We start from the raw sequence: 27,565 nt of genomic DNA, 5'->3' as shown, positions 1-27,565 counted from the left end.
GCTCCCGGTTAAAGAAGTCAGTGTGGAGGCGAAGGCGGTGGAAAAACTGCTCTATGTCCAAATGTGACTGGTATTCATTGATGTGTGGTTGTAGGGGGACAAAGGTGAGCCCCTTGCTTGGGACTGACTGTTCGTGCTCAGTCAGTGGAGGTCTGGGGGGATGGTGAAGATTTGGCAGGGCTCAGTGTGGCTGTCTCTTCTGGGGTTGCTGGCTGTGGAGGTTGTGGGCGGAGCGATGAGGTTGTCGGCCATGGGCAGGATTCCGTCGGCGTCGGCCGTGCGCGGGGTTCCGTCGGCGGTGGGAGGAGCGGGGTGGGCGGCAGCAGCTGCGGTGAGGGTGGTGTGTGAGGTGTTGTAACTGGAAGTGGAGGCGGTGACAGCAGCAGCGGTCCCGGAAGTGGTGTGCCCGGCGGTGGCGGATGTGACATCATCGGTGGAGTCTCCGGCCGTGTCCTCATGGTCAATGGCGGCGGGTGCATGGTGGGGAGGGGCAGGGACAGGCTGGGGATTTGGGAGGTGCAGGAATCCTCTTGTGGGTGGCAGGAGCCAGTGAGTTTGTTGTACTTGCCCCCTCGATCATGACCCCACCCCCAAGCACCAAACCATCATCTCCAACACCATTCATGACCTCATCACCTCAGGGGACCTCCCACCCACAGCCTCCAACCTTGTTATTCCCCAACCCCGCACGGCCCGTTTCTATCTCCTTCCCAAAATCCACAAACCTGCCTGCTCTGGTCGACCCATTGTCTCAGCCTGTTCCTGCCCCATCGAACTCATCTCCACCTATCTGGATTCCATCTTCTCCCCTTTGGTCCAGGAACTCCCTACCTATGTCCGTGACACCACCCATGCCCTGCACCTCCTCCAGAACTTCCAATTCCCTGGCCCCCAACACCTCATTTTCACCATGGACATCCAGTCCCTAAACACCTGTATTCCGCATGCAGATGGCCTCAAAGCCCTCCGCTTCTTCCTGTCCCGCAGGCCCGACCAGTCCCCCTCCACCGACACCCTCATCCGCCTGGTCGAACTCGTCCTCACCCTCAACAACTTCTCTTTCGATTCCTCCCACTTCCTACAGACAAAGGGGGTGGCCATGGGCACCCGCATGGGCCCCAGCTTTGCCTGCCTCTTTGTAGATTACGTGGAACAGTCCCTCTTCCGCACCTACACAGGCCCCAAACCCTACCTGTTCCTCCGTTACATTGATGAATGTATCGGCGCCGCCTCTTGCTCCCCAGAGGAGCTCGAACAGTTCATCCACTTCACCAACACCTTCCACCCCTACCTTCAGTTCACCTGGGCCATCTCCAGCACATCCCTCACCTTCCTGGACCTCTCAGTCTCCATCTCAGGCAACCAGCTTGAAACTGATGTCCATTTCAAGCCCACCGACTCCCACAGCTACCTAGAATACACCTCCTCCCACCCACCCTCCTGCAAAACTTCCATCCCCTATTCCCAATTCCTCCACCTCCGCCCCATCTGGTCCCAGGATGAGGCATTCCACTCCCGCACCTTCCAGATGTCCAAGTACTTCAAAGACCGCAACTTTCCCCCCCACAGTGGTCGAGAACGCCCTTGACCGCATTTCCCGCAACACATCCCTCACATCCCGCCTCCGCCACAACCGGCCCCAGAGGATCCCCCTCGTTCTCACACACCACCCCACCAACCTCCGGATACAACGCATCATCCTCCGACACTTCCGCCATCTACAATCTGACCCCACCACCCAAGACATTTTTCCATCCCCACCCTTGTCTGCTTTCTGGAGACACCACTCTCTCCGTGACTACCTTGTTCGTCCACACTGCCTTCCAACCCTCACCACACTTGGCACCTTCCCCTGCATCTGCAGGAAATGCTACACTTGCCCCCATCACCTCCTCCCTCACCCCTATCCCAGGCCCCAAGATGACCTTCCATATTAAGCAGAGGTTCACCTGCACATCTGTCAATGTGGTATACTGTATCCATTGTACCTGTTGTGGCTTCCTCTACATTGGGGAAACCAAGCGGAGGCTTGGGGACCGCTTTGCAGAACACCTCCGCTCGGTTCGCAATAAACAACTGCACCTCCCAGTCATGAACCATTTCAACTCCCTCTCCCATTCTTTAGATGATATGTCCATCATGGGCCTCCTGCAGTGCCACAATGATGCCACCCGAAGGTTGCAGGAACAGCAACTCATATTCCGCTTGGGAACCCTGCAGCCCAATGGTATCAATGTAGACTTCACCAGCTTCAAAATCTCCCCCTCCCCCACCGCATCCCAAAACCAGCCCAGCCTGTCTCTGCATCCCTAACCTGTTCTTCCTCCAACCCATCCTTTCCTCCCACCCCAAGCTGCACCTCCATTTCCTACCTACTAACCTCATCCCACCTCCTTTACTTGTCCGTCTTCGCTGGACTGACCTATCCCCTCCCTACCTATACTCTCCTCTCCACCTATCTTCTTTTCTCTCCATCTTCGGTCCGCCTCCCCCTCTCTTCCTATTTATTCCAGAACCCTCACCCCATCCCCCTCTCTGATGAAGGGTCGAGGCCGGAAACATAGCTTTGGTGCTCCTGAGATGCTGCTTGGCCTGCTGTGTTCATCCAGCTTCACACTTTATTTTCTTGGATTCTCCAGCATCTGCAGTTCCCATTATCACAGATGAATCCCAGGACTTTGGTTTGAATTCAGAACGGGAGCCAGAAAAAGGGAGCAGCTGAAGAACCCAGCTTTTAAGATAACATCAGAGGGCAGGAGGGAAGGTCAGGGTTGGGTTGTGAGATAAGGCTAGGGAACAAGTCAAGAGGCAAAGTCAAAGGAAAGTAAGGGACGGGGATGGTGGCAGGAGGCAGTGATAGCAGTTGGAGAAAAGGAACTGACGGTACTGTCAGAAGTGTTGTGGAATAGGTCGTTTTGCAGGCAAGCAACGGAAATGGACATCTGTGGCAAATGACGTGAAAATGAAAGTGGCAATGTGGTTGTGTTGTGTATCCACAATGCCAAGTGAGTTAAGTGGGGACTTCCAGTTGTAACCAGTTTTCAAAGAGTTAGCACCACTTTATCGAATTCTATAAAGTGATACAGGACTGTTCAAAAAATTTAAAAATTAGACCTTTCAAAAAATTCACTCAGGGAGCCCCAGAACCTCTAGTGAGTCACAAAATGGTTTTTTACTCTCTCACTAGCAGAGTATCTCAGTCTTTCATTTTCTTAGTTAATATCAAGATTTGGTTCAGCAATTATAATATAAGTATTTCACTAAATGGTTCCACTCTAGAAAATGCAAGAAGGAAAGTCCACACAATGTCAATGATTTTCATGATAAGAAAACAAATCTACAGAATCCAAAGTCATTGCATTGTATCCAGCTTTGCCTGCACGGTTGTTTCTTTAGTACTTTGAGAGTTGAGTCAGAACTTTTATGGGTATCTTGGTCAATTTTGTTCAAAGTGCTCATTTCCACTTTTGACACAGAAGACAAAGACTAAAAGAGGCTATGTTGAAGGTTCTGATAGTAAGTCTCCAAAGATATTTCACTATGTCTAGGCACTCATATGCTGATGTCAATAGGCTAAGAAGGCCATATTTAAGCATCTCCACAGAACACAATGCGGGAGAAGTGGAACAAGCCAGCAGCCATTTGCAAGATGACAATTGTTTCCCCCAAAATTTCAACAAACATTAAAGAACAAAGGGTGAAGGTCAAGAAGAATTGCTTCAAACTGCCACTCTTCCTTTTTGTAAGACTCCTGTCAAAAGCTTCCATTAGGCATTTTGCCTATTACTCTCCAAAGTCCTAAAAGTTAAAAGCATGTGCAGAAATTAACACAGAAATTTATGTAATTGAATTGAGTGAGGAAAAGTGAGATATGTACTCCTAATAAAAATTAACATTTTCCATTGTACATATGTATTTATCAAACAAATATACAAGCTGTGGAACTGAAACAGTCCATGTAGAGATATGTCTCTGTTTTGTACCAAGAGTTAGCATCATTTATAGATTTGTTGATCGTGCTTCTCTGTCAAATAAATATTTGTTGCCTACCTGTACCTGGTCTTTTCAGTGAGGACTTAAAATGTCTACATTTTATTATAAAGACTTGTTCCTTAATAAGTCCATCACCAAATGGAATGAATAAGTCATAATAAAAAGGTGTTTTAACCTTGGTATATGCCTGTTTGTGTCGTAGGAGACAACAAAAAATATTGTTTGTGCAATGAGTTGCAAAGAAACAAGCTATCCTCCTAAATCTTTCTTCACATCCATATGATGTTATTCTTATGGTTAATAATCGTCAGGCAGATCCGAAAGACCATCTGTTCATTAATTCTGCTTTCAGTCATCTGCTAGCCTAGCAGTGGAAAATGTAACTAAAAAGTTGTTACAATCCCTGTAGAGACTGATAACCTTTAAGAAGATGATTTTCCAGCAGCTGATGATAAAAACTTAAGGGTAAGATTCATATTTAATGGCTTTTGCCGCAACTGGAAATCTAAAATCAACATACATCAAACATTGCTTAACAGGTTCTGAGTTCTGAGGATCACTCAACCCAGAGCATTAACTCTGATTTCTCTCCACAGATGCTGCCAGACCTGCCGAGGTTTTTCAGCAATTTTTGTTTTTATTACTTAACAGGAAACTGATACATCAAATTTAAGGAAATGTTCCTTACGTTAAATAACTAATGCAACCAAAATATGTCTTACAAAACCCCATTACTGATGTACCATGCTTTTAAAAGGTATGTAGCAATTCAGGAATTGTCCCTCGGTCACTATAAGCACCACATCTGATCAAAATGTTCCAATATCCTTCAACAATGATTGCAATCCCTGTGCAATTTTTCTGGATCCAATTATCATCAGCAAGGCACACCTCAGTGAATATCTATTCACTAAATCTGCCAGAGTCTCATCTGCTCTGTTCCCTTTCACATGAACGGAATCAAACAGTGTTCCGCTTGGTCAGTAACACAAAATAGTGCACCTGATGGGTGGCAGTGAAGTGTGCTGCTTTCTTTGGATTGTCTGGAGAGTTACTGGAGCTAGTCATCCAGGCAAGTGGAGAATATTCCATAAAATCTTTGTGTGTCTTCTTGATGGTTCATGAGCTTTGGGAAGACACTCAGGAGGTGAGCTATTCACCACAGAATTTTTAGCCCTGCCCTACTGTTGGAATCACAATATTTACATGGCTAACAAAAAACAGAAATTTCAGGAGAAACTCAGCAGGTCTGATAGCATCTGTGGGAAGAAAGCAGACTGAACTTTTTGAATCTGGCAACAGTTCTTCAGAGTAAGGGTCTGAAGAGCGGTCACTGACTTTGAACCATTAACTCTGCTTTCTGTTCGCGGATGATGCCAGACCTGCTGAGTTTCTTCAGCAATTTTGGTTTCAGTTTCAGATTTCCAGCATCCACAGGTTTTGTTTATAATGTCACTTAAACCTCACTGTAAAATAAACCCCATGCACCTTTCTGGAGGTCTGTGTGAAATTTGAAAGCGAGCCTAATATTTACACTGGTTACATTATAATCTGTCAATTTATTCTGGAATCAAACTTTTATCATGGATGCTGCAGTTCAGTTTGACTGCTACCTGCATTGGTCAACTTCTGCCACTAGGTGGGGCCTGCTTGTCCTAAGATTGTATATGACTGTATATATGAGTTTAATTCATAAGATATATATTGCGCTTCTTTTATATTTAATAATGTATTTTATTTTGCAAGTTATTCAATCTTAGAAGATTCAGTGCTGTATATATGATACAGCCTTTCACCATGTAAATTGGTTTTCTTAACGAGATATGTCTAGTTCTAGCTTCAACATAGGTTTTCGTAGGAATCAATTATGCGCTTAAGGTTACTTAAAGTTGCAATTTTCAACCATAACTTTAAGTAAGGATTCCCTGTACCACCATTAGGCAGGAGACATGTTGCACGTTGAAATAGATGATCAATTGAAGTGACTGTTGTGGTGTAGTGGCAATGTTCCTATCTCTGAGCCAGGAGGCCTGAGTTCAAAATCCACCTCTTCTGCATGAGTGTCATAACAGAATCTGAACAGGTTGTTTAGGAAGCATCTAAAATCCAACTCTGCAGGGAGAAATTTCAGATGTTTTCAAATGCAACAATTCTTCCAAGTTGTAAACTGTGAGGAAGACAATGTCGAACACCAAAAGGGCATCAGCAAGTTGGTGGAGTGTGCAGATAGGCAGAAGAGGAGTTTCAATGCGCAGAGAAGTGTGATGTGATGCATTTTGGGAGGAAGAACGTTGAAAGATTAATGTGAATTAGGAGGTACAGTTCTAAAGTGACCACAGGTCCTGGGTGTATATGTGCACAGAAGATTGGAAGCAGCAGGACAGGGAGAGAGCAATAAGTAAAGCATATAGTACAACTGGCCTTATTAATAGGGGCATAGAGAACAAGGGTAAGACACTTGATGGGCCTCATCTGGAATATAGGAAAGATGTGAAGGCATTGGAGACAGTGCAAAAGTTGTTTCCAAGAATGGTTCCAGGGATGAGAAACTTCAGTTATGAAGATGGAGTGAAGAAGTTGGAATGGTTCTTCTTGGAGAGTGGTAGTTTGAGAGAAAATCTAACAACAGTTTTCAAAATCCTGAGCAGCTGATAGAGTAGAAAGGGACAAATTGTTCCTGTTCATAAAGGATCAAAACCAAGAGGGTATGGATTTAAAGTGATCCGCGAAAGAAGCGAGGAAGAGATTAACTAGGTATTCCTATTTGCATATGGAATGCTCTGCGTGGAGGTCTAGTGGAGGCAGGTTCAATTGAGGCATTCAAGAGGCCATTTGGATGATTATTCAGTAAAATGTAATGTATAAGGGTATGGGGAAGAAGCACTAAGTAATGCTAGTCATTCAATGAAATATTACAGTCATGATGAGCTGAATGACCTCATATTGAGATGTAACACTTCTGTGATTCTGTGAATTGTCCTTTCAAAATGCTACTGAGCTTTCGACATACAGGCCAACCAGCAGAATGGTGCCAGGATGTGGGGCAGAAAATAAAGTGGGAGATAGAAAAGGCATGTAAGGAACATACTATTACAATAATCACAGGAAACTTCAATATGTGGGTGGACTGGAAAAATCAGGTTGGTAGCGGATTCCGAGAAAAGTAATTTGTAGAATCTCTACAAGATGGTATTTTGGAGCAGCTTGTGGTACAGCCCACTAGGAAACAGACAATTCTGGATTTGGTTATGTGTAATGAGGCAGACTTGATTAGGGAACTTAAGGTGAGGGAACCCTTAGGGGATAGTGACTATAATATGTTATAATTCACCCTGCAATTTGAGAGGGAGAATCTTCATATATCAAGGCACAATGCGCCAATTGATCTTATTTTGAGCTCTAAGAATGTAAGACTAAGAGTCTGGAGACTCCACATCAGAAGTTCAGAAGAACTGAGTTCTGATGAAGAGTCACTTGACTCAAAATGTTAACTCTACTTTCTTCAAACAGTTGCTGCCAGACCCACTGAGTTTCTCCGGATCTTCAGCATCTGCAGTTCTTTGCTTTATATTCATAAGGCTGATCCAGTTACCCTTTAAATTCTTTCATAACGTTAAAAATCTCTGTTAAATCAGGCTCCTCCTTTTATACCTTGTTCAACTTTCCTGACTGGTATAACATTCTATGAAATTGTTTTTGTACTGTTCTTTTCAAATATGGAAGCCAGAACTGTTCATAGATTCCATTTGTTGTGTAACCAAAGTTCCATTTAAGTTAAGCAGAACTTCTTTACTTTTCCATTCATTTCTTGTGGAAACAGATGAGTGCTGGGTTTGCACCTTTATAGCTTTATTAAATTTATTCTTAGGTTCTTACTGCTCTGAATGAGACCATTTGGCTCATTGTGTCTTTACATGTGAATCTGCATCCCTACTGTTTCTCTACCCCCTTTCGATACTTAAGAGCACATGATCTTCTACAAAAATGTGCTACTTCACACTTAACTGCGTTGAAATTAGCTTTTTGCCAAACATTGTGGATAAACTGACATGAAGGGATGTATTTCACCAATGGCTGTGACAGTAAATTTATGTTCCTGGAAACTGTGCTACAGTTCTAGATTTCACTTGTTTCTCCTGTTCACTGGTGTTATTACACAACTCTGCAGCATGTGGGACATCAGCCCAGGCCTCCCAGGCCAGGAGGAGGGAAGCTACCTCCGCATCACAAGACCGCCCACTCCATTGTAGATTTTTAAATAACTGGTGAGAATTGTTAAATGGGAAATTCACTTGCAGATTGTTAATAGTCTATGAGGCTTCTTTAGGACCTTGTTAAGAACCTGTGCATTCATAATTGGAATTTTAAATGTTCTCTCTGGCAAGCCAGAATAATCTGGTACACATTAGTGAATAGCTGTTAGATTTTCCGTGGTGTCAACTTCATGTATTGCCATCTATGTCACAAGGTCAAGCTCTGCACTTTGGACTGATAACCATGGCCACTTTCCACCACCTTTCATCTCCTCATCTTCTAAACCTTGTAGGGAACTGTCTGCTGTATCTCGCAAAAATTTATAGGACCCAATATGTTGGTTACCCGGATACTTACTTTTGCATCTAATTCTAGGCAGGTAGCTCCCACCTCCCAGAAATAATGCTGCCACGAATTGGATGTTGAACTCAAGGTGGTTAATTGAATTTACAAATAGTTTCAGGAGAGTGATGAAGCTGAGGTACATGGTTGGAGTCCAGAATTCACCTGAGCTTTGGGCCCCTGAACTCCTCTTTGTAAATCTGGCACAAAGTGTTCCTCAATCTGCTGGACAATGTTTGTAGCCATTTGTCTATTTTTCCCATTTGGAGGGATGAAATGAACTTTGGAATAAAATAGTGGGATGGCTAGTAGAGACAAGGTGTGGGTAGGAAACCTTAAATAAATTGTGAGTTCACCCTGCACAATTCTCTCTCTCTCTTCTACAGGATTTGAATTTTTTGAGGTCAGTGCCAAAGAAAACATCAATGTCAAGCAGGTCTTTGAACGTCTCGTAGACATCATATGTGAGAAAATGTCAGAAAATCTGGATTCTGATCCCTCAATGGCCAGTGGCAGCAAGCACACAAGGTTGACAGACAACGCACCATCAATGCAGCAGAACTGCGCCTGCTAGTGGCCACTCACCTTGGTGACTTCTAACCTTTCTGTCGTACTTTTATTCAGTTTCTCTTTATAGTTGCATGTGGTATGGACGTGACCAAATTTAAAGTTATGTAAGTAGTGGAACTAAGATATTTCTTGTTGTTCAAAATATGTTTAAATGTTGCTGTCAGAGGTTTGCTTATTGTTATATAAAGTGGACATTCAAACTATTAAAACTTTGACTATATTATAAACTAATGTTGACGTAGATGTATTAAAACTGAATCATTATAGTCCTTCTGAATTGGAATTTGAGACATCATAGCAAAATCTTTCAGCACATGTTGTAATGAATTTATTTTCTACTATCTTTTGGCTTGGGAGGTTGTCAAGAAAGCATTATGAAATAGTAAATCCTAGTAATACTGTAGAAGAGAACCTATCAGATTTAAGTGAATAGATGAGCAGTGCAAGGCTGTAATATAGGCAGAATAAAGCTCTCCAGTTATTTTGGCACCTTCTGTTCGTAAAACAAAAACAAAAACAAACAAATACAGAACTAAGTAATATAACAATCATTTCAAATTATTCCTGGAAAGGTAAGATCACTTCAGGGTTGATTTCTCTTCTATGTAAATCTATGTACACTTGATTTTCAGGTTATAATTTATTAAACTTTAATACCAAAATCTGAAACCTCCGATCATAAAATGTAAGTTCTCATTTTGCGTAATTGGATAGGGCTGTCCTCCTGGTAGCGTGCATGTGGGTGAGACATCTACATGCCTCTTCAATATACGTAGAATCTCTGACTCAGTATCCTAGATTGGGATGCAAGCAAGTTCCCGATCCTAAAAATAGACTATTTCTGACTATTACTGTGGTGAAAATTTCCTGGCAATGTTGCAATGGGACCACTACTCCAACAGCTGAGGGGCTAGGAGCACTGGTAAAGAGTAAATCTTGAAGATTAACTAAACCAAATTCTGGTCTTGACTGGTATAATATTTAGCAGCTAAATGTTAAAGGGGAGAGTCTACAAGCATTTCTCTCTCCATGGATCATCTCAAGCCCATTATCATTGGGTGCTACAAATGGTTGCACGTCACTTTCCTCTCCTACTCCTTTTGCGCAGTGTGGTGAAGTGGTTCTGGTGGAATGCAGTGGCTGAAAAAAGTATAAGCCTCACAGCTCAAATACTGCTTCATTCTACACCAGATTCCTGCCCAATTCCAGATAACATTACAGATTCTGGATCGTTTTGTATGATGAATGTGCTGCTGTCTGAAAGCACATCAAAATATTCATATAAAATTCATTCCAGTTCGAGAATGCTTTACAAGATGAAAGGTAACACAGTGGCTTAAGAAAAACTTGAGAGAATGAAAGGGCAATCTGTAATTTAAGAAGGCAGTCTTCATTTTCAGATGTAAATTAGTTCTCATTTGATTGGCACTATTTGAAGGAACTCATTTTTGTATAACCAGTTTAAGATCATTTGAATAGATATTCAACTATATGCAGTGTCACGAGGGAGAAAACAAATATTTAGAAAGCTTTTGAAAAACTTTAAAAGCTGGAATAACTCACTAATAACCTTATTAAAGGCTATAAAAGTAGGAGTACAGCAGAACCAATCTGAGAATGAGAAACAAAATTGGTGGCAATCTGCCCTAGATTTTTGTGTGATCATGTCTATAAAGTGGAATTGTACTTGGCAGACTTTTTGGCAGTTTTCATATGAATGTAGCAAGCACAACGGCTACCTTTTAAAATGTTTATCTTAACTCTGAGATTTACCACTAGTATTGGAGACCATAAATTGCATAAAATGCATGACCACTGATGCTGGGTCTGTCTCCTGTACCCTACCAACCCTCCCAACACCCACCACCACCACCAGTATAATTGGATTCTGTCTACCCCACTCCATATACAAGTGGTATCAAAACTGTGTAAGTGCTGTGGATAATGTGAGGACATCAGGAACATTAAATTACCTGTCTGATGACAATACATTAAAGAATAATCATAAATAATTAAACCTTAAAATAGATATTTAAATAAGGCAAGCACTGCTCTTGGAACTGTTGTCAGTTAAATCAACAACTTCAGGAGATGATAGATGAGGAGAAAGACAACAGGAGAAGACAAATGGGTCACAGAAAGTTAGTACTGATAGTTAGAAAAAATATTGAAGTAGCAAATTAAAAGGAATTATACTCTGCACATACCCTACACTATTTCTGACCTCTTGATTGTTTAGTGCTAGGTTTTGAAGACAATAGAGAATAAAATCCCATAACCTCATATTGATCAGCATAAAATCCATTCCACTCAGCAGCTTTTATTTGTTTGTCAAACTTGTTGCAGCTTCTTCAAGATATCTTCAACCAATGAAAATTACCCTCTTAAAATAGAACAGAATTTTAGTTTGTCAGGTGCCTCTGGTGAAATACTCTGAATTTCCATAAATATTTCAAGCAATTTTCCGGCCCCAGGCAAATGTTGCAGGAGGAGCAAAGATTTAGGTAGTATTCAGTTCCATCAGTTTTCCAGACCACTGCAGTTTTATTTGATGCCATTTCCACTGGAAATGGGGTCAGGTATCTATTTTTCCGATTCTGCATGGGTATAATAAACTGACAGAATGATGTCAACCATCCAAATTTTTGTTGGCATTTCCTCATTTATCCCAATAATTCATTCAAACCCTCTGACCAAAGAAGGTGTTATGTGGTCATGGGAGTAATATGTCAGTTGTAGAAGTCTCATTCCATCATTATTCCATGTATATTCTATGTATTTGTGGATCCAAAATCATTTCATTTTAAACAGAAAAACAAATCTTCATAAGGCTTTTAGTTATGCCAAAATTTGTAAATATTACAAACTGTATTTAGGACATCTGTACCCAAAGTTGTGTCGTCATCTGTGTTGTGTCTGAATCCACATGTGTTTGATTGAAGATCTTTTACCCTGTTAAAATATTTTAAGAAAATACATGGCACTCTACTGAATTAGAGATTCATGTTCAGTACCTCTCATGGTAAAACTTGACATTTCTGTTTTGCATTTCTTCTGAATCAACTTGTTCAGAGATTATGACCTATCTTTGGAGTTGGTGGAACTTGAACCCAAGCTTCCTGGCTCAGAGATGGAGACGCTATCACTGCATAACAAGAGCCTCCCAAAGCCACGCTTATGTATTGTTTTTATCCAGAATATAGGCTACTTTTCTATATCCACCCATTTATATTTTTAAATATCGCTAATGCTCCGAAGTATAACAAAATTATTTCAGGATAAATTAAAATGAAATTTAAAATCAAGACACTATCATTGCAAGTAATGTATTGGGAAGTGGATTTATTGTGAAACTAATCCAGTGACCATTTTAATAAGCACATATTAAAGCAGTGACTGAAATAAATCGATTTCTTGTAGGAGAACACCTACTTTTTTGAAATTGTTATCCTGCTGGCACAGAGTTGAGATGACTAATTGCTTGCAATGGCATGGAATCTGCATTGTTGAATTGTATTGACACCTCCATGTCACTTTCCACTGTAGTCAGAACTTGCTCATTGCCATGCAGATCTGTTAAAATTGAAGTTGGCAGGGCTGGTACAGCAGGCAGCACTATCCCAAAATAAAACAGCTTAAAAATGAAGTGTATGGCTGCATGGATAATTTAGAATGTCAAAATTGACATTAGGCTGGTTATGTTTATCTCTTGCAACTGTTGCAAAGCCAAAGCACTACTGATTATGTGATTGTAATAACCTCAAATCACCTCCAAATTTACTGAATCTAACAACTCATCATCAGCATCATACAACGTCATGCTGTTTGCATCTAATTAAAGCCAGAATTGTACTGAACCAGCACGAACAGTTTCATATAACTTATTTGTAACAGTGCTGTTTTGCAATTTACAAGATCCTCCTGACAAATACAGATCATTTTCAGCTTTTGATAATGTGAAATGGAGGAATGCAAGTTGGCCACCTGTATTATATCTTAGTACTTCTTCTATTAACTTTTCAATGGAAATAAAACCAGAAAAGGTATAAATCAGGCTTTCAATTCTCATTTTAGCACTTTCACAAAGACAAAATGAACTTTAGTGAATAAGATTTTATCATAAATATATTAGTCATAATGATTTAAAGAAAGAGCATTTGCAATCCTTTAAAGATTTATTTATTTGACTTTTTTGTTGCTGTCTCTTGATATTAGAATTGCATTCCTCCCTCTCACAGAACCCCATTAGTATCAATTACATTTTCCACAGAGAAGATGAGTTGTTTTAATCCTCATTCTGTCTGTATGATTACAGTGCAGTCTCTTCATTGATATGGATAAATTGTTGTGAAAAATCCTAAATATTAACAGCAAATGCTGATGAGTTGACTTCAACCATGTCCTTATAAATCTTTTCCAGTTGACCTGCATGTTAATGTTTTTCAGTAACGTTCAATGGCAATCAATAGTGGAATTCAATCTTTGAGGAAGTAAAGTCAATACTTTGACTCTACATAAGAAAATCATTCTCAATAGTACGGTGATACCTTTGAATGGCTGAATCGATTTATCAATAAGTTATTATAATTTACTTTTTAGCTAAATTGTACATAATAATCTATTTAATACAAAACGTCCAGCACAGACTGCCTTTTATTTCCAAAGGGATTTTAAGTTATGGTTTTGGGAGAATTTTAACATCAATAAATTACCAGGCATTGATACAGGCTTTTACTTTTCATTCAGGCTTGCTGTATTTCTAAATAATTATGATTAATGGTTTTCCTTATTTACAATTGATTTGAAGCCTTTCATCTAATTGTTGTTAAAATGCAGTGTCGCAGTTAAGGTAAAAGGCAGCAGATTTACAATTCAGTCTTTTTTTTAACGGTACAGTTATTTGTATAAAGTCAAATGTTTCCTATTACTTTGATAAACAAGAAAAAGCTATTAAATCTGATTGGTTTGGAATGCTACACAATGTTCCTGCTTAAGGATAAATAGGCCAAATAAGTGCAATATCAATTGAAATTGTGTATTTGTGAGTATTGAATGTAAATATTTTACTTATAATTATTAACTGGCATTTCTGTAAACATTTTTTTATACTGAATGAAATGGAAAATGCTGGAAATTCTGAGCAAATCTTTCAGCATTTGTGGAGAGAGAAACAAAGTGAACTTTTCTGATAAAAGGTCACAGACCTAAAGCAATTGGACTGATTTTTATCACTGATGGCCAAGTCCCATTGCTGGAGCAGGAAACCGAATCTGATCCCAGTTGAACCAGCAATGGGATTTAAAGGCAACATATTGCCAGCGTAAACCAATGAAGAGGATGCTACCAAGGTTTCCATTTAATTAATTTTCCCTGAAAGCTGTCATTCCAATCAGAAGATTGACAGCAAAAGTCTCAGCAAAGCCACCACTACCAGTGACGATTGACAAGAATGCATTAATAGTGAATTCATTAAGCTGTCTCAATGACAGGCAGTCCTTGAAACAGATCAGTCTAAGAAAAGGAAAACCGTAACCTATCATCCAGACCCAATAATCAATAATCAATGCGCGGTGTGTGGTGAAGCATTGGCAGCCTGGTTGCCATAGGCGATGGAAGGCTCATCAAGGAACAACTGCCCCTAGAATCTACTTAAAGGTTGCCATGGTTTACCTCGTAACCCTCCTTTTAGTGCTGAGTTGCAGTATTTTTTTTACATTGATTCAGCTAAGTGGCAATGGAGGAAGCACAGCAAACATTACATGAACTATTTTTTGTTTGACCTTTACACAATTTAGCTTGAAGACGTTGCTGGTTTAATGTAAATTTTACACAGGATAAATGCAAATGAATATTACCATAAATATGTATTCACATATTTATGCTTTGTGTGATATAAAGATGTCCTTTTCCAGGCATGAAAGGGCATAACTTCTCTAACGTTTTCGGGTATAAATGTGTACTTTTATGCTTCAGGAAGGGGAACAGTTATTTCTGATACTAAGAGTGCAGAACAGTGCCCAACTTTGATTAAACAATCAAAAGAAATCAATAAAATTGGCGCTCAGTAATTGCAAACACACTTCACAAAGCAATGCAAAGAGAAATTCAAGAAAATAGCTTGATCAAACAGTTGTAAGAAACAGAGTAACATTGGTATGATTGCTGGGAATGTTTCACTCTTCATGCATTTGCAATGGTCACCTCACATGCCTCAGAAACTTTAAATTCATTACTTTAAATTCACCATGAGTTTGTTACCTTGGCTGGGTAAAGGCCTTTGCTGCCTTACCACTTCTGATTGTGATTCAATGCCTGCTTTAAAGCCATTCTGTCCTTTTTTAAATATTGTCTTTATGTATTCTGGTACCTAGATTGATATTAGAAACTGCCTAAGTAGGGCTGGCACACTGTAGACTACATCAATGATGACAATGATACACCTCCATAGGTGACTGTTTGTCAGACAGAACAAACCAGATTTGCTTTTCTTCTGAGTTGGAAAATACAGAAGTTCATAAAGTTCTCTCCAAACAAAGAAGCAGCTGGGTTATCTTTCAAAGGAAGGTGTCAAATTTTAATACTGCAGACATTCCTGACTATCAACCAATATCCTGGCAAGTTAGAAAGTTCCACTGCTGGTTATTACTGCACTACATCTTATTCTGTTATTGAAATGTCAAAATAAGCTAGGTTTTTAAAGCACTTGTCAACTCACCTTAATGCTCATAAAATATGCATAGGAATTCATTGCCGATTGTTGGAAAAACCCATCTGATTCACTAATGTCCTTTAGGGAAGGATACTGCCATCCTTACCTGGTCTGGCCTATATGTGTCTCCACAGCCACAGTAATGTGGTTGATTCTTTCCTGCCCTCTAGGCAATTAGGGATGGGCAATAAATGCTGTCTAGCCAGTGATGCCTTCATCTAATGAATGAATAAATAAAAAATCAAATGTTATTGATAACTTATAACAAGCTTTAAACCAAAGGAACTCAGTTTTCCCCATAAATGATGTCGAAGGCAAATGTTGAAATTAATCTGAAACTAGGTGGGAAAATAATAACAGCCACATTAAGCGATGAAGTCCTACTGCCCTTGCTCATGATCTAATTTTAACCTGTTTTTCTGAGCAGATGTGAGGGACATCACCAAGTGGACACCACCTTTAATTATGTAGATTGGTCTTGGATGCAACAGACAACAATTTGAACTGGAGAACTATGTGCGCAGCTTGTGGTTGTCCTCCAAGCTCCACAAGATTCATTTAACCCTCTGGTATCCATGGGGTCCCTGATCTTCCCCAACCTTGCAGCCCAAGGATTTATCATTGTGCTAGAAATGACTCACTTTCTCCCAAGCATTAGTGTCTTGCGATCTGACATTTTGCTTCTATATTCCCTCCAACTATCTATTATGTCTGGCAGGTGACTGATGGAATGCCTGTCACCGAAGCCGAAATCTCCCAGGCCTCAGGCTGTCAAGAACTAGATGGTTTGCCATGAGTTAAAACTGGGGCTCTGCCATTGTGATCTCAGCTTGGCTATTGTTGTTATCTGACAACATATTCACCTGTAATTGGAGTAGCTATACATACGGAATCTTAAAAACTCAGACTCTGTAGCTCATAATCTATATGACTCATGGTGAAAAATCACCACAGAAGTTGGTATCCTGTCACCAAATCACCTTTTATTTACACGTGGAAAATCCTTGACATTGTTCCAGCTTCCTCAGAGCCAGCTGTCAGAATGAACAGAACCTCTGACAATCCTATTTATATCTGTCAGACAGGGCTGCCTGATTGGACCGGATTAACAGCTCCAATCAGGAAACATGTATTCCATGATATTGACCCAGCTGACGTCTATTGTAGTGACTGTAGATTCTAAGACCTTTGTAGCACAAAGGAGGCCATGCAGCCCATTGTGTCCATGTACTGCCAAGAAAGATCTGACTACACATTCCATTTTCCAGCACTTTCCCATAGCCCTGGAAGCTATAGCAATGCAAATGAATGCCTAAATATTGTTTAAATGCTACAAGGGTTTTTGACTCAATCGCTCATTCTTAAGATATAATAAAATTCATCTACAGAAATTATGCCATTAATTAGCTCATGTAAAACAAGATCTAATGGAGGCATTTCCTAATACTTTATGAACGCATTAATGCAAGAGGCAGAATGTGGGTTTAGCTGCTGTAAATTTTCCAGATGATGTTTTAAAATCCTCAACTCAGAACCTTAGAGAAGCAATGCGACAGTTTCAATGAAAAGTGAGATAGTTTGAGTGAGGAAATTAGAGGAATTTGAATGGTGAACAACCTGTGCTGTGTCTATCTTCTGTATTATCTAAAGGGAAGATACAGACTGATATGGCCAGGGGAAAGAGTCAATAGGTGTGAAGCTGGAAAAGTACAACAGGTCAGACAGCATCAGAGGAGCAGGAAAGTCAACGTTTCGGGCCAAAACCCTTAAGTTAGGGCTGGGAAGGGGGCAATAAATAGAGGGTGAGGGGTGGGGGTGGGGTATGGGCAGGTGGGATGATGATCGGGTGTTGTAGGCAGAGGTTATTGTGATTAGTCTGTGGGAAAGGTGGGGTGGATAGGTGACTAGGAAGATAGACATATTAGGACTGGACAGGAGGGGGCTGGCTGGACATGGGTTAAGGCTGGGTGTGGAGGTGGATGGATTTTGAAGCTAGTGAAGTCAATGTTAAGGCCATTGGGCTGTGAGCTTCCAAGGCAAAATACCAGGTGTAGTTCCTCTAGTTTACACTTGGCCTAACTCTGACATTGGCGGAGGCCAAGGATGGACATGTCAGGATAGTCGGAGGGGGAATTAAAATGATGGCAACTAGAAACTTGGGCTCGTTGATGTGTGCAGAGTGCAGATTATCCATGAACCGGTCCTCGAGTCAGCATCTGGTCTTCCCGACACAGAGGAGACCACAGCGGGAGCAATGGATGCTTTGGATCAGGTTGGATGAAGTGCAGGTGAATCTCTGCCAGATCTGGAAGGATTATTTGGGGCCTTGGATGGAGGCAAGAGGGGAGGTGTATGGGCAGGTATTGCACCTTTTGCAGTTGTAGGGAAGGGTACTGGGTGTGGTGGAGGTGTTGGTGAGGACTGTAAAGCTGATAAGGGAGTCGCAGAATGAATGATTCCTGCACAAAGCAGACGGGTGATAAAGGAAATATCTTTTTGGTGGAGGGGACTGACTGTAGATGTTGGATGATGTGTTGGATTCGGGGATTGGTGGTGTGGTACACGAGGACTGAAAGGACTCTATTCTTATTGTTGTTTAGGGGAGGCAGTTTGAGGGCAGAAATGCAGGAAATGGAGGAGATGTGGTTAAGGCGGCATCCTTAGTTACAGAGGAGGGGAAATTACAGTCACTAAAGTAGGAGGATATCTGGGATGTCCTGGAGTAGAACACCTCATCCTGGCAGCAGATGCAGTGGAGGCAGAGGAATTGGGAGTATGGGATAGCATTATTGCAGGAGGGTCGGTGAGAGAAGGTGTAATTGAGGTATTTGTGGGAGTCAGTGGGTTTGAAATGGATGTTGGTGTGTGGCTTGGGCATTTGCAGGCAATGGTGTTCTCATGCATCTACTTCCCATGTCCTTGCAGATGGTCGAGTTTAGAAGGTGCTGCTGAAGGAACCTTATGAATTGCAGCAGTGCATCTTGCAGATGTTGCTGTGCATCGGTGGTGGACAGGATCAGGCTTCCCTCTGATATGCTACTTAATAGTATAGTGGAACTAATTGTCCGATTAAGTGGAGAGGTTTATTAGTGAGATACTAGAGGCTAGTAATACCAGGATTATTACCAGGATGCTTCATAAGTAAATAAATAGTTTAAAATTTCATTTTACATTTGTAAGATTCAAATACTTGTTCATTAAAGGCATGAGTTGCACAAATCAAATGACCCATTGATCTTTCTAACCTTACGATCTGTTTTAGGAATTTCAAGTTTTCGTCTCGATACAGAGATGAGTTAATAACATTATGCAGGACTAACTAGCGGTTGCTGGCCAAGCACAATAGCAGAATACACTGGAATGTTGTAGTTGTAACATGTTTCAGCGGAGCTGGGTTAAATCTGTATTCAAACTCTCACTGACAGGATGATCTGATTGTTGTGTATTTTCACATTTTGAGCATTTTCTTTCACTGTCAGCTCGACAATGCTTTAATTCATTTGAGCATGCATTCACAAAAATAGATGCATTCAAAGCATGTGAACATCTAGATATAATGGGTTTTGCCTCATCATTTAAATTGACATATCTATTATTGGTTTAAAACAAGTATGAGGCATTTATTTGTGATGAGTGTTGTTTTGCTGGTTTTGAGATTGACTGTTCTTCAGGTACATTCACTCTTGCTGCATTTGTGGGTTGTGTCCATTTGATTCCTATTCACAGAGACAGGCAGATGAACTGCTATCAATGTTCGACCAATGTCACAAAAAAAAATCAGTGGCTTGGAAACCTGACAAGGTGATGACGCATGAATTCTCCTTCCCTCCCTGTGACAAAGTCCCTAGTATTCATTGGACAATATGTTGTCATGGAAAGCTTAGGAAGTCACTGCATTGTATTCTGACCAGGCTGTTATGGTGTCAACAGCAACTACGATATAAATCAGCTTTTCTTTTGCATATTACACCCTTGAGATCTTCCCATGTCACCCATACCCAAGCATTTGTTAATGCGGTATGTAATTCAGGTTATCCTGTGTTTTGATATGGTGAAATCACCTTGATGGCATGGTGAAAATTGGGGTTAACCTACATTAGTTAGCATGTTTAAAATAGAGCACAGCATAATCGGTTATTATTGTTGCACAGGAAGGTAACTTTAGGCGAAGAAGACTTGCATTGATCTAACACATTTCACAACCACAAGATGTCCCAAGGTGCTTGAGAATACTTGTGAAGTTTAGTCACTAAATTAATGTAGAAAATGAAGCAACCAATTTGTGCACAGCAAACTCCATAAACAGCAATGTAAAAATATAGGAACATAGGAAATAGGGACTGGAGGTAGGCCATTTGACCCCTCAAACCTGCTCTGACATTCAACTAGACCACTTTTCCAAAGTAACTTCATGTTCCTTGGTATCTTATCATCTAGAAATCTATCAGTCTCTCAAAATGACCGGATAATTTATTTAGTAGAGTTGATAGAGGAATAAGTGTTTGCCAGGAATGGAATGGTTTATACATAATTAGCATTGCTGTTTTAACAACTGTCAAAATCTATTCCTTTTGGAAAAAAATTACCGCTTGATACAAAACATTTAAAAATCCAAAACTTCAGTTGTTGTATTTTTGATTTAATGATAACATTTGAATCAACCAATAATCATGAAAGCAACTGCATCACTAAAATCATGATCTTGTTTTCAAACCTTACAGTGATCTTCACTGGTATCAGATATTGGACAATGTGTTCTAATATAGATTTTAGGTGATGTGACGCAATTATACTGGCAGGGAAACATTTAAGAATGCAGATATTTGCAACATACATTTTGTAACCTAAACAAGCATCTTTAAAGATTTTCCATGTCTCAATTTTAATTTTTTTGTTTATATTTACAATATTGCAGACCATTCCCTAGTTTTAAGGAGAATTCACTAAATGGAGAATAGCAGACAAAAGTCTTTATCTTGTCATTGCGACATCTTTTGAAAGCAGGTATCTTAATGTCACTTTCTCAGCTGTGGTGACTATGACACCAAAGAACATGTCCTGTGAACCTAACACATTATACTGGAAAGATAAAGATACTGGATTTAGTACTGGAGTACTAAAAGGCACTGTCTTGTATTGTTATACAATTCAAAAATACAGTTCAACAGTTACGTCTAAGATACCCTTTTCAGGAGGACATCAGACTTTTTATGTCTTATGGTAAGTAAATTGGGAAATTTTAATGCTGTAAAAAACAAGTGTTTCATTTAAAACTTAAATCAAAAATATTTTGGCTTATATTTGGATTGATGTACAAGTGGGTAGAAAATGCTAAAAGCTCATTCTAAGAATCAACAGTTCATCAAATTTCCCAATTTACAGTATTACAAATCTTTTTTTGTCATATGTTAGTGAGTAAAGCATTAGATTTAAACAGCACTTAACCAGTGTTCAGAGACAAATATGAGTGTTGTACAAAACCAGAATTAAACATTTAAAACATCCATTGTTGCTACTGTTGATATTTGCAGTATAAAAATGTCTGAGTAAACTTAAATCAGGTAATTTTCTTTTTCTTTCAAGAATGTGCAAGTGTAAAAATATGAGGTCCTTGCTCTGGTGATTTGTTATAGCTTCAGAAAAACCTCTGGTTATTGATAATAGTTTGAAAAAGTGATCATGTATTTTCAAATTTTCCTGTGTCTTTTAACAAAATAAAATTTAAAAGTTATTCATTGATGTGGATCAATTTAGTGGAATCATTAGAACTGTAGTGTTTTCTTCTTAAAAGCTCTGTTCACTCAAAATCACACAAAAAAACTTTGAGGCAGATTTTCACATGTCAGAAATAACTTTTATTGTTGACCCAAACTACGCTTTTTAATTTTGAGTTAGTTTTCAATGATGCAAAGTTAGAAGAAATTTTTGGGATATTGGACATTAATCACAGACAAATTAAACAGATTTCCCTGCAAATTATCTACCAATAATATCATCGTGAGACTGAAAGTGTCAGAATGTGTGATTTGTGATAAATTTTTTAGCAGTATGCCAGTTGTAACCCTTACTATGCAGTCACATAATGGGTGATTTCAATTCTGGTTCTCAACGAGGCAAGTTTCTGTTTAGCACTGAATGTCTTTCTGTTTCAGATTTCCAGTATCTGCAATACTTTCGCAACCTCACTGTGTTAGCACCTGCTTCAAGAGAAGGAAAAAAGTGACATAGTTTCTAATTTATAGGATATTTTGAAAGAAGATAAAAACTACTGTACAAAACTGTTGGGGGAAGTGATGGACTAGTGGTATTATTACTGGACTGTTAATCCAGAGACCCAGATAATGTTCTAGAGACCCAAGTTCGAATCCCACCACGGCAGGAGGTGGAATTTGATTTCAATTAACTTGAATTAGGAATCTAATGATGACCATGAATCGATTGTCATAGCAACCCATCTGCTTCACTGATGCCCTTTAGGGAAGGAAACTGCCATCCTTACCTGGTCTGGCCTATGTGTGACTCCAGACCCATAGCAATGTGGTTAACTCTTAACTTGCATGTTGGCAATTAGGAATGGGCAATAAATGCTGCCTAGCCAGCACCCTCATCCTGTGAATGAATAAAAAAAAAAGCCAGTTAGGAACTGAAAGGATTAACTAACATCAGGAGATAGAAGTTGTCATAGTCCTACTTGACCATCGGGCTCTCATTAGGCGAAGAGAGACAACTGGTGGTAGTTTAACCTGAGGGCCAAGACTGATCTTTGCTGCTGCCAAAGACCCTGTGAGGGCAATCTTCCCCATCTGGTATCAGAAACTTAAGACTCATTCTAAGAAAAAAGATTGGTGGTAATGAATTCACCCAAGGCATTCCGTAGGGGAGGGAGGTTTTCCTGCTGTCTTGTTTTCCTATGTACTTTCAAGATCAGTGGGTGCAGGAACAGACTAGGCCCGAGAGTTGCAAGATTTTTAAGGGATTGACTGAGAAGCACCAGGGATAAGTAAACATTAGAGAGTTAAAAAAAAAAAGGAGACGAAAGCTAAGGTAACGGGAGTATCTTTAAGATTAGGTGATTAGAAAATTTCCTAAGTAAGACTTTGATGAGTTCAAGTTTAAGTCATGGCAGTTGAAGTCAGCCAAGTGGATTGTGTGACCTGTCCTATGTGGAAAGTCTTAGACTGTACTGGAATTATAGATTACCATGTCTGTGGGCATACTCCCAACTGCAGAAGTTTTAATTCAGTGTTTTGAAGATGAATCAATGGCTGAAGACATGAAAACTTGAACTTGAGTACTGCTGAAAAATATATACATTTTTTGAAGCTTAACTGACAGGAGAAAAATGAGTGGTGTTTGTCACTAACATAATACTGCCAACAAGCCAATATAAACAAAACAGTTAATAACGTGGTGTATGAATATCAAAGCTAGTTTGCTAGGTATATAGGTCATACATCTTGCACTTGCAAAGTCACCACTCAGAGTCCAACATTAGATGTGATTCTGTAAACGGACAACATTTGCTAAATAATCCTGTGTCTGAAAAATTAAGCTAACAACCAATGTTGGATTGTCAGTTCACGTTTAGGGTGATGGAAGCTACATACAGTAATACACAAGTCCTTGTTTCCTGCAGGCAGAAAATTACTCTGGCAGGGGTAAGGTTTTTAAATATTCTTAAGTTTTAATATTAATCTGCCAAGAGATAATACTGATTGTGACTAGAAACCTGCTTTGATAACAAAGTGAACTTTTCTAAAAAATAAATCTCACAATGAAAAGCAAAGCTTGCCTGATTGATTATTTGAAGTCTGGATTATCAATCCCTTCAAGTGAAAATACAATCCTTCATCTCCAACTGCTGGCAATGCTGTGACTGCAATTAATTTTCCAATAAAAACAAGTCTCCATTCTGTTTGAGGTACAACAGTTTAATTCAGTGGCAGTGCCAAGTCATGAAAGAATATTTAGCTTACCTTCTCATTTGTATCCAATCCACACAATCTGATACTATTGGTTGATCTGATGTGCTTACTTCAGTTATCTACGGCATTTTTGAGCTGAGAAAAGTATGTTGTTTTTCCAACTATTCTTGAAAGTTCATCCAGATGATGACCTGACAGTTCCAGTACAAAGGCAGGCAATCTCCTCCACAGACATTGACCGCTGATCCACTCCATTGGGCCCCTGCAAATATTTATTCATATGACATTAATGGCAGATTGTTGCCTGACCTTACCCAGTTTGTTACCCATGATTGGGCTCCTTACCTTATCTGCATTGCTCCCTTCCCCAATTACCCCCTTAAAAATGGTATTTGTTTGTGGATGGTGAGAGACAATGCCAGTGAAACTAAATAAGTCATTTTTTGAATCATTTGAAACAGCAAATGGGGACCAAAACAACAGATAGAAGCAACATCACTACTTAAAGTGAATACTGACTCACAACTAGCGGTAGCCATTGTTTCTAGCTTGATATAGAAAGGCATATAATTTTGTCTTCAAGGATTCACCAATGTCTTACGTAGGTTACAGAGATATTAGGAACTGCTGATGCTGGAGAATCTGAGACAGGGAGAGGCGGATAGAAGATGGGTAAAGGAGGAGATAGTGTGAGAGGAGACAGACAGGTCAAAGAGGTGGGGTTAGAGCAGTGAAGGTGAATGTAGGTGGGAAGTTAGGGAGGGGATAGGTCAGTCCACGGAGGACGGACAGGTCGAGGAGGTGGGATGAGGTTAGTGGGTCAGAGATGGGGGTGGGGCTTGAGGTGGGAGGAATGGTTAGGGAGGCGGGAATGAGCTGGGCTGGTTTTGGGACGCAGTAGGGGGAGGGGAGATTTTGAAGCTTGTGAAATCCACACTGATACCATTAGGCTGCAGGGTTCTCAAGCGGAATATGAGATGCTATTCCTGCATCTTTCGGGTGGCATCGTTGTGGCACTGCAGGAGGCCCAGGATGGACATGTCATTTGAGGAATGGGAAGGGGAGTTGAAATGGTTTGCGACTGGGTGGTGCAGTTGTTTATTGCGAACCGAGCATAGGTGTTCTGCAAAGCAGTCCCTGAGCCTCCGCTTGGTTTCCCCGATGTAGAGGAGGCCACTATGGGTATAGCAGATGCAGTATACCACATTAGCTGATGTGCAGGTGAACATCTGCTTAATGTGTAAAGTCTTTTTAGGGCCTAGGATGGGGCTGAGGGAGGAGGTGTGGGGGAAGGTGTAGCACTTCCTGTGGTTGCAGGGGAAAGTGCCGGGTGAAACTGTGTTCCAAAACCAACTGTGCCCGTAGCCAAAATGTTCCAACTCAGGTACAAATCTGGTGCCCATGCAACAAAAGTCAGGACAAATCCAATCCTACCTATTACCATTCAGCAGCAAAATGAAATAAAGGCCAGCATTCCATTCGCCTTCTCGGTCATTTTCTGTCTGTTCACGCATTCTAAACATCCATGCATCTGAATCTCCCAAGTTTCCTTAGACGTCCACTGTACTTCATACTAATTAGAAAGTATCCTGATCAATCCCTTTTCAGCCCAAAATGGATAACCTCACACTAGCTAACATTGAATTCCAATTGCCACAGTATTGTCCATTCACCTAGTCTATCAACATCCCTTCGTAATTTTAAGCTATCATCTACACTGTTGGCAGATAGGGAACATGCATTTTAGTTTGGATATGTTTCATTTTTCTCTGCCATGATCAATTTAAATTGCTTTAGTTGCCAAGGAAACAACAGAAAATTCATTGTACAAGTGAATTACATAACTTTTACCATGAAATTTAAAATTTATGTGGAACAATTTGGAGCATATAGAGCACTATATGTTGATAAAATGATAAAATAGTGGAAAAATCCATTTTCACAAGCACACATTGAAAGATGGAGGTGAGTCAGCTGTATACATTTGGAGAAATATTCCAGTAATTTGATTATTATTTGAAAAATGATCATGGCATTTATCTGGTGCCCAAGATATATTTAAATTTGCAACACTGCCAGTTGATGAATATCTGGAGTACTGGGGAGATGCAAGTGTTCTTTTATGTTTATTGGTACACTTTTATTGCATTCTGTTAATGAAACTTGACACTGAAATTGAAGAGCAAATAAAAAGAAACAAACAATGATAGAAAGCTTAGAAAGTAAAGAGACAAAAAGGTTCATTGACAGATAGACAAGGAGAATCAGGTAGAAGCTGAATGGCTGTATTAAAAGAGAAATATAATGAGTGTAGGAATGGATATTATGAAAAACAAGAAGAAAGACTGAAATTGATATGTACAGAAAACAGAATGTTTAAACTTAGTTAAAGTACACCCTGTAACTTGGAACGAAACAAGCAGAAAATACCTTTTTTTTTGTCAAGGTAGTGCAGGAGACACAAGAACATAAACAGAAGACAAAATAATTGGAAAAGTATTGATTAAGTCATAACTTCCAAAAGTTTGAACTTTTAGAAGATGAGCAAAAACTGCAGACCTGAACAGATCTGAGGTTTGAACAAAAACACAGTTTAGAGTCGCAAAAGCTGTAATGAGACTTTGTCAGGAAATAAGTTCGAGTAAAAGCTTAGGAAACTTTTGTTTGCCTGACACATTCAAGCCTTGGCATGCTTCCTCCCAACTGGATAATTCTTGCAGCAAAATGAATTGTATGTATGTGCATGGTTTGCAGGCATTTTTCTTCGTTGCAACCTCCACCAGCAAGGACAACTGAATAATATCACAGAAACAGCACTGTTTTGAAATTTTCACCCTCATCGTATATCATTGTTACTGTTTCATTATTATCTCTGAACAGTGGGGGATGATTACTTCATTTAGTCAGAAGGCTAGACTGTGATACTATTATACTAATTATACCAATGGTGCGGGTTCAATCTCTGTATAGGCTGTGTTAATTCATAGAGTTCTGCCTCCTCACCTTGTCCCCACTTGGAATCTTCTTTATTCCTTGACAGTCTCCAAGGGTCAAGGATGACTTGCTTCACTCCGGGGGGATGGGTTCTGTGATGGTTCAACTTGGGAGGTGCAGACTCTGCTGGAGGTGGGGAAAGTGGTGTTAGGTGTGGCAGGTGGGTGGGATGCTCTGGATTCTGCATGGTACTTCTTATCCTGGCTCTTGACTTCCACTCGACTCAGTGGTGCTGAAAGTGACTGATGTTTCCTCTGTCCTCCTAATGATGGCTTACCATTACAGAGCTTTCAGTAGAGCACTTGTTTAGGGAGTCCTGTGCTGGATAACACTGTTCTCTATCTTCCTCGCCCCAACACTCGACTCCATCTCCATGAAGCTCCCACCAAAATGGAGCTAACCTACATGAAAAGCAGAAACCTGTTCAATCTTAAATGCCTTCAAGCCCATACCTAAGACCATCCCAACTTCTATCATCAAGCTGCAATACAGGGAAGATGCCTGCAGCTGTGCACACACAGGAAATGAGCTACAAAATGTTGTCAATGCGTTCACCAAGGCATATAAGAGAATAGGCCTCAGAATAAATATCTGGGAGATAATCATTTTCTTTCAGCCTACTCCTGCCACAGACTGTCAAAATCCATGGCAAGCCCCTGAACAATATACATCATTTCCCTTGGAAGCCTCCTTTAGGTGTGAACAGATATTCATGCAATCCAACATTGACTCCAAAGTGCCAGTGCAGCCTTCAGGACACTGAAAAGCAATGTTTGGA

The 27,565-nt window shown here is 40.2% G+C and overlaps 1 protein-coding gene across 1 annotated transcript in view; it reads left to right on the top strand.

Moving 5' to 3' along the window:
- rab3b (RAB3B, member RAS oncogene family) overlaps window positions 1-21,599 on the top strand; it is a 148,838-nt gene extending 127,239 nt beyond the window's left edge. Inside the window, exon 5 of the mRNA XM_048539204.2 lies at window positions 8,976-21,599. Within this exon, the coding sequence (XP_048395161.1) occupies window positions 8,976-9,163 (188 nt within the window). The 3' untranslated portion in view covers window positions 9,164-21,599. The remainder of the gene's footprint in view (window positions 1-8,975) is intronic.
- The last annotated feature ends 5,966 nt before the right edge of the window (window positions 21,600-27,565 follow it).

The sequence above is a fragment of the Stegostoma tigrinum genome, chromosome 8, assembly GCF_030684315.1.
Source record: "Stegostoma tigrinum isolate sSteTig4 chromosome 8, sSteTig4.hap1, whole genome shotgun sequence".
NCBI classification, from domain to species: domain Eukaryota; kingdom Metazoa; phylum Chordata; class Chondrichthyes; order Orectolobiformes; family Stegostomatidae; genus Stegostoma; species Stegostoma tigrinum.
This window is presented reverse-complemented; position numbering and strand designations above follow the sequence as displayed.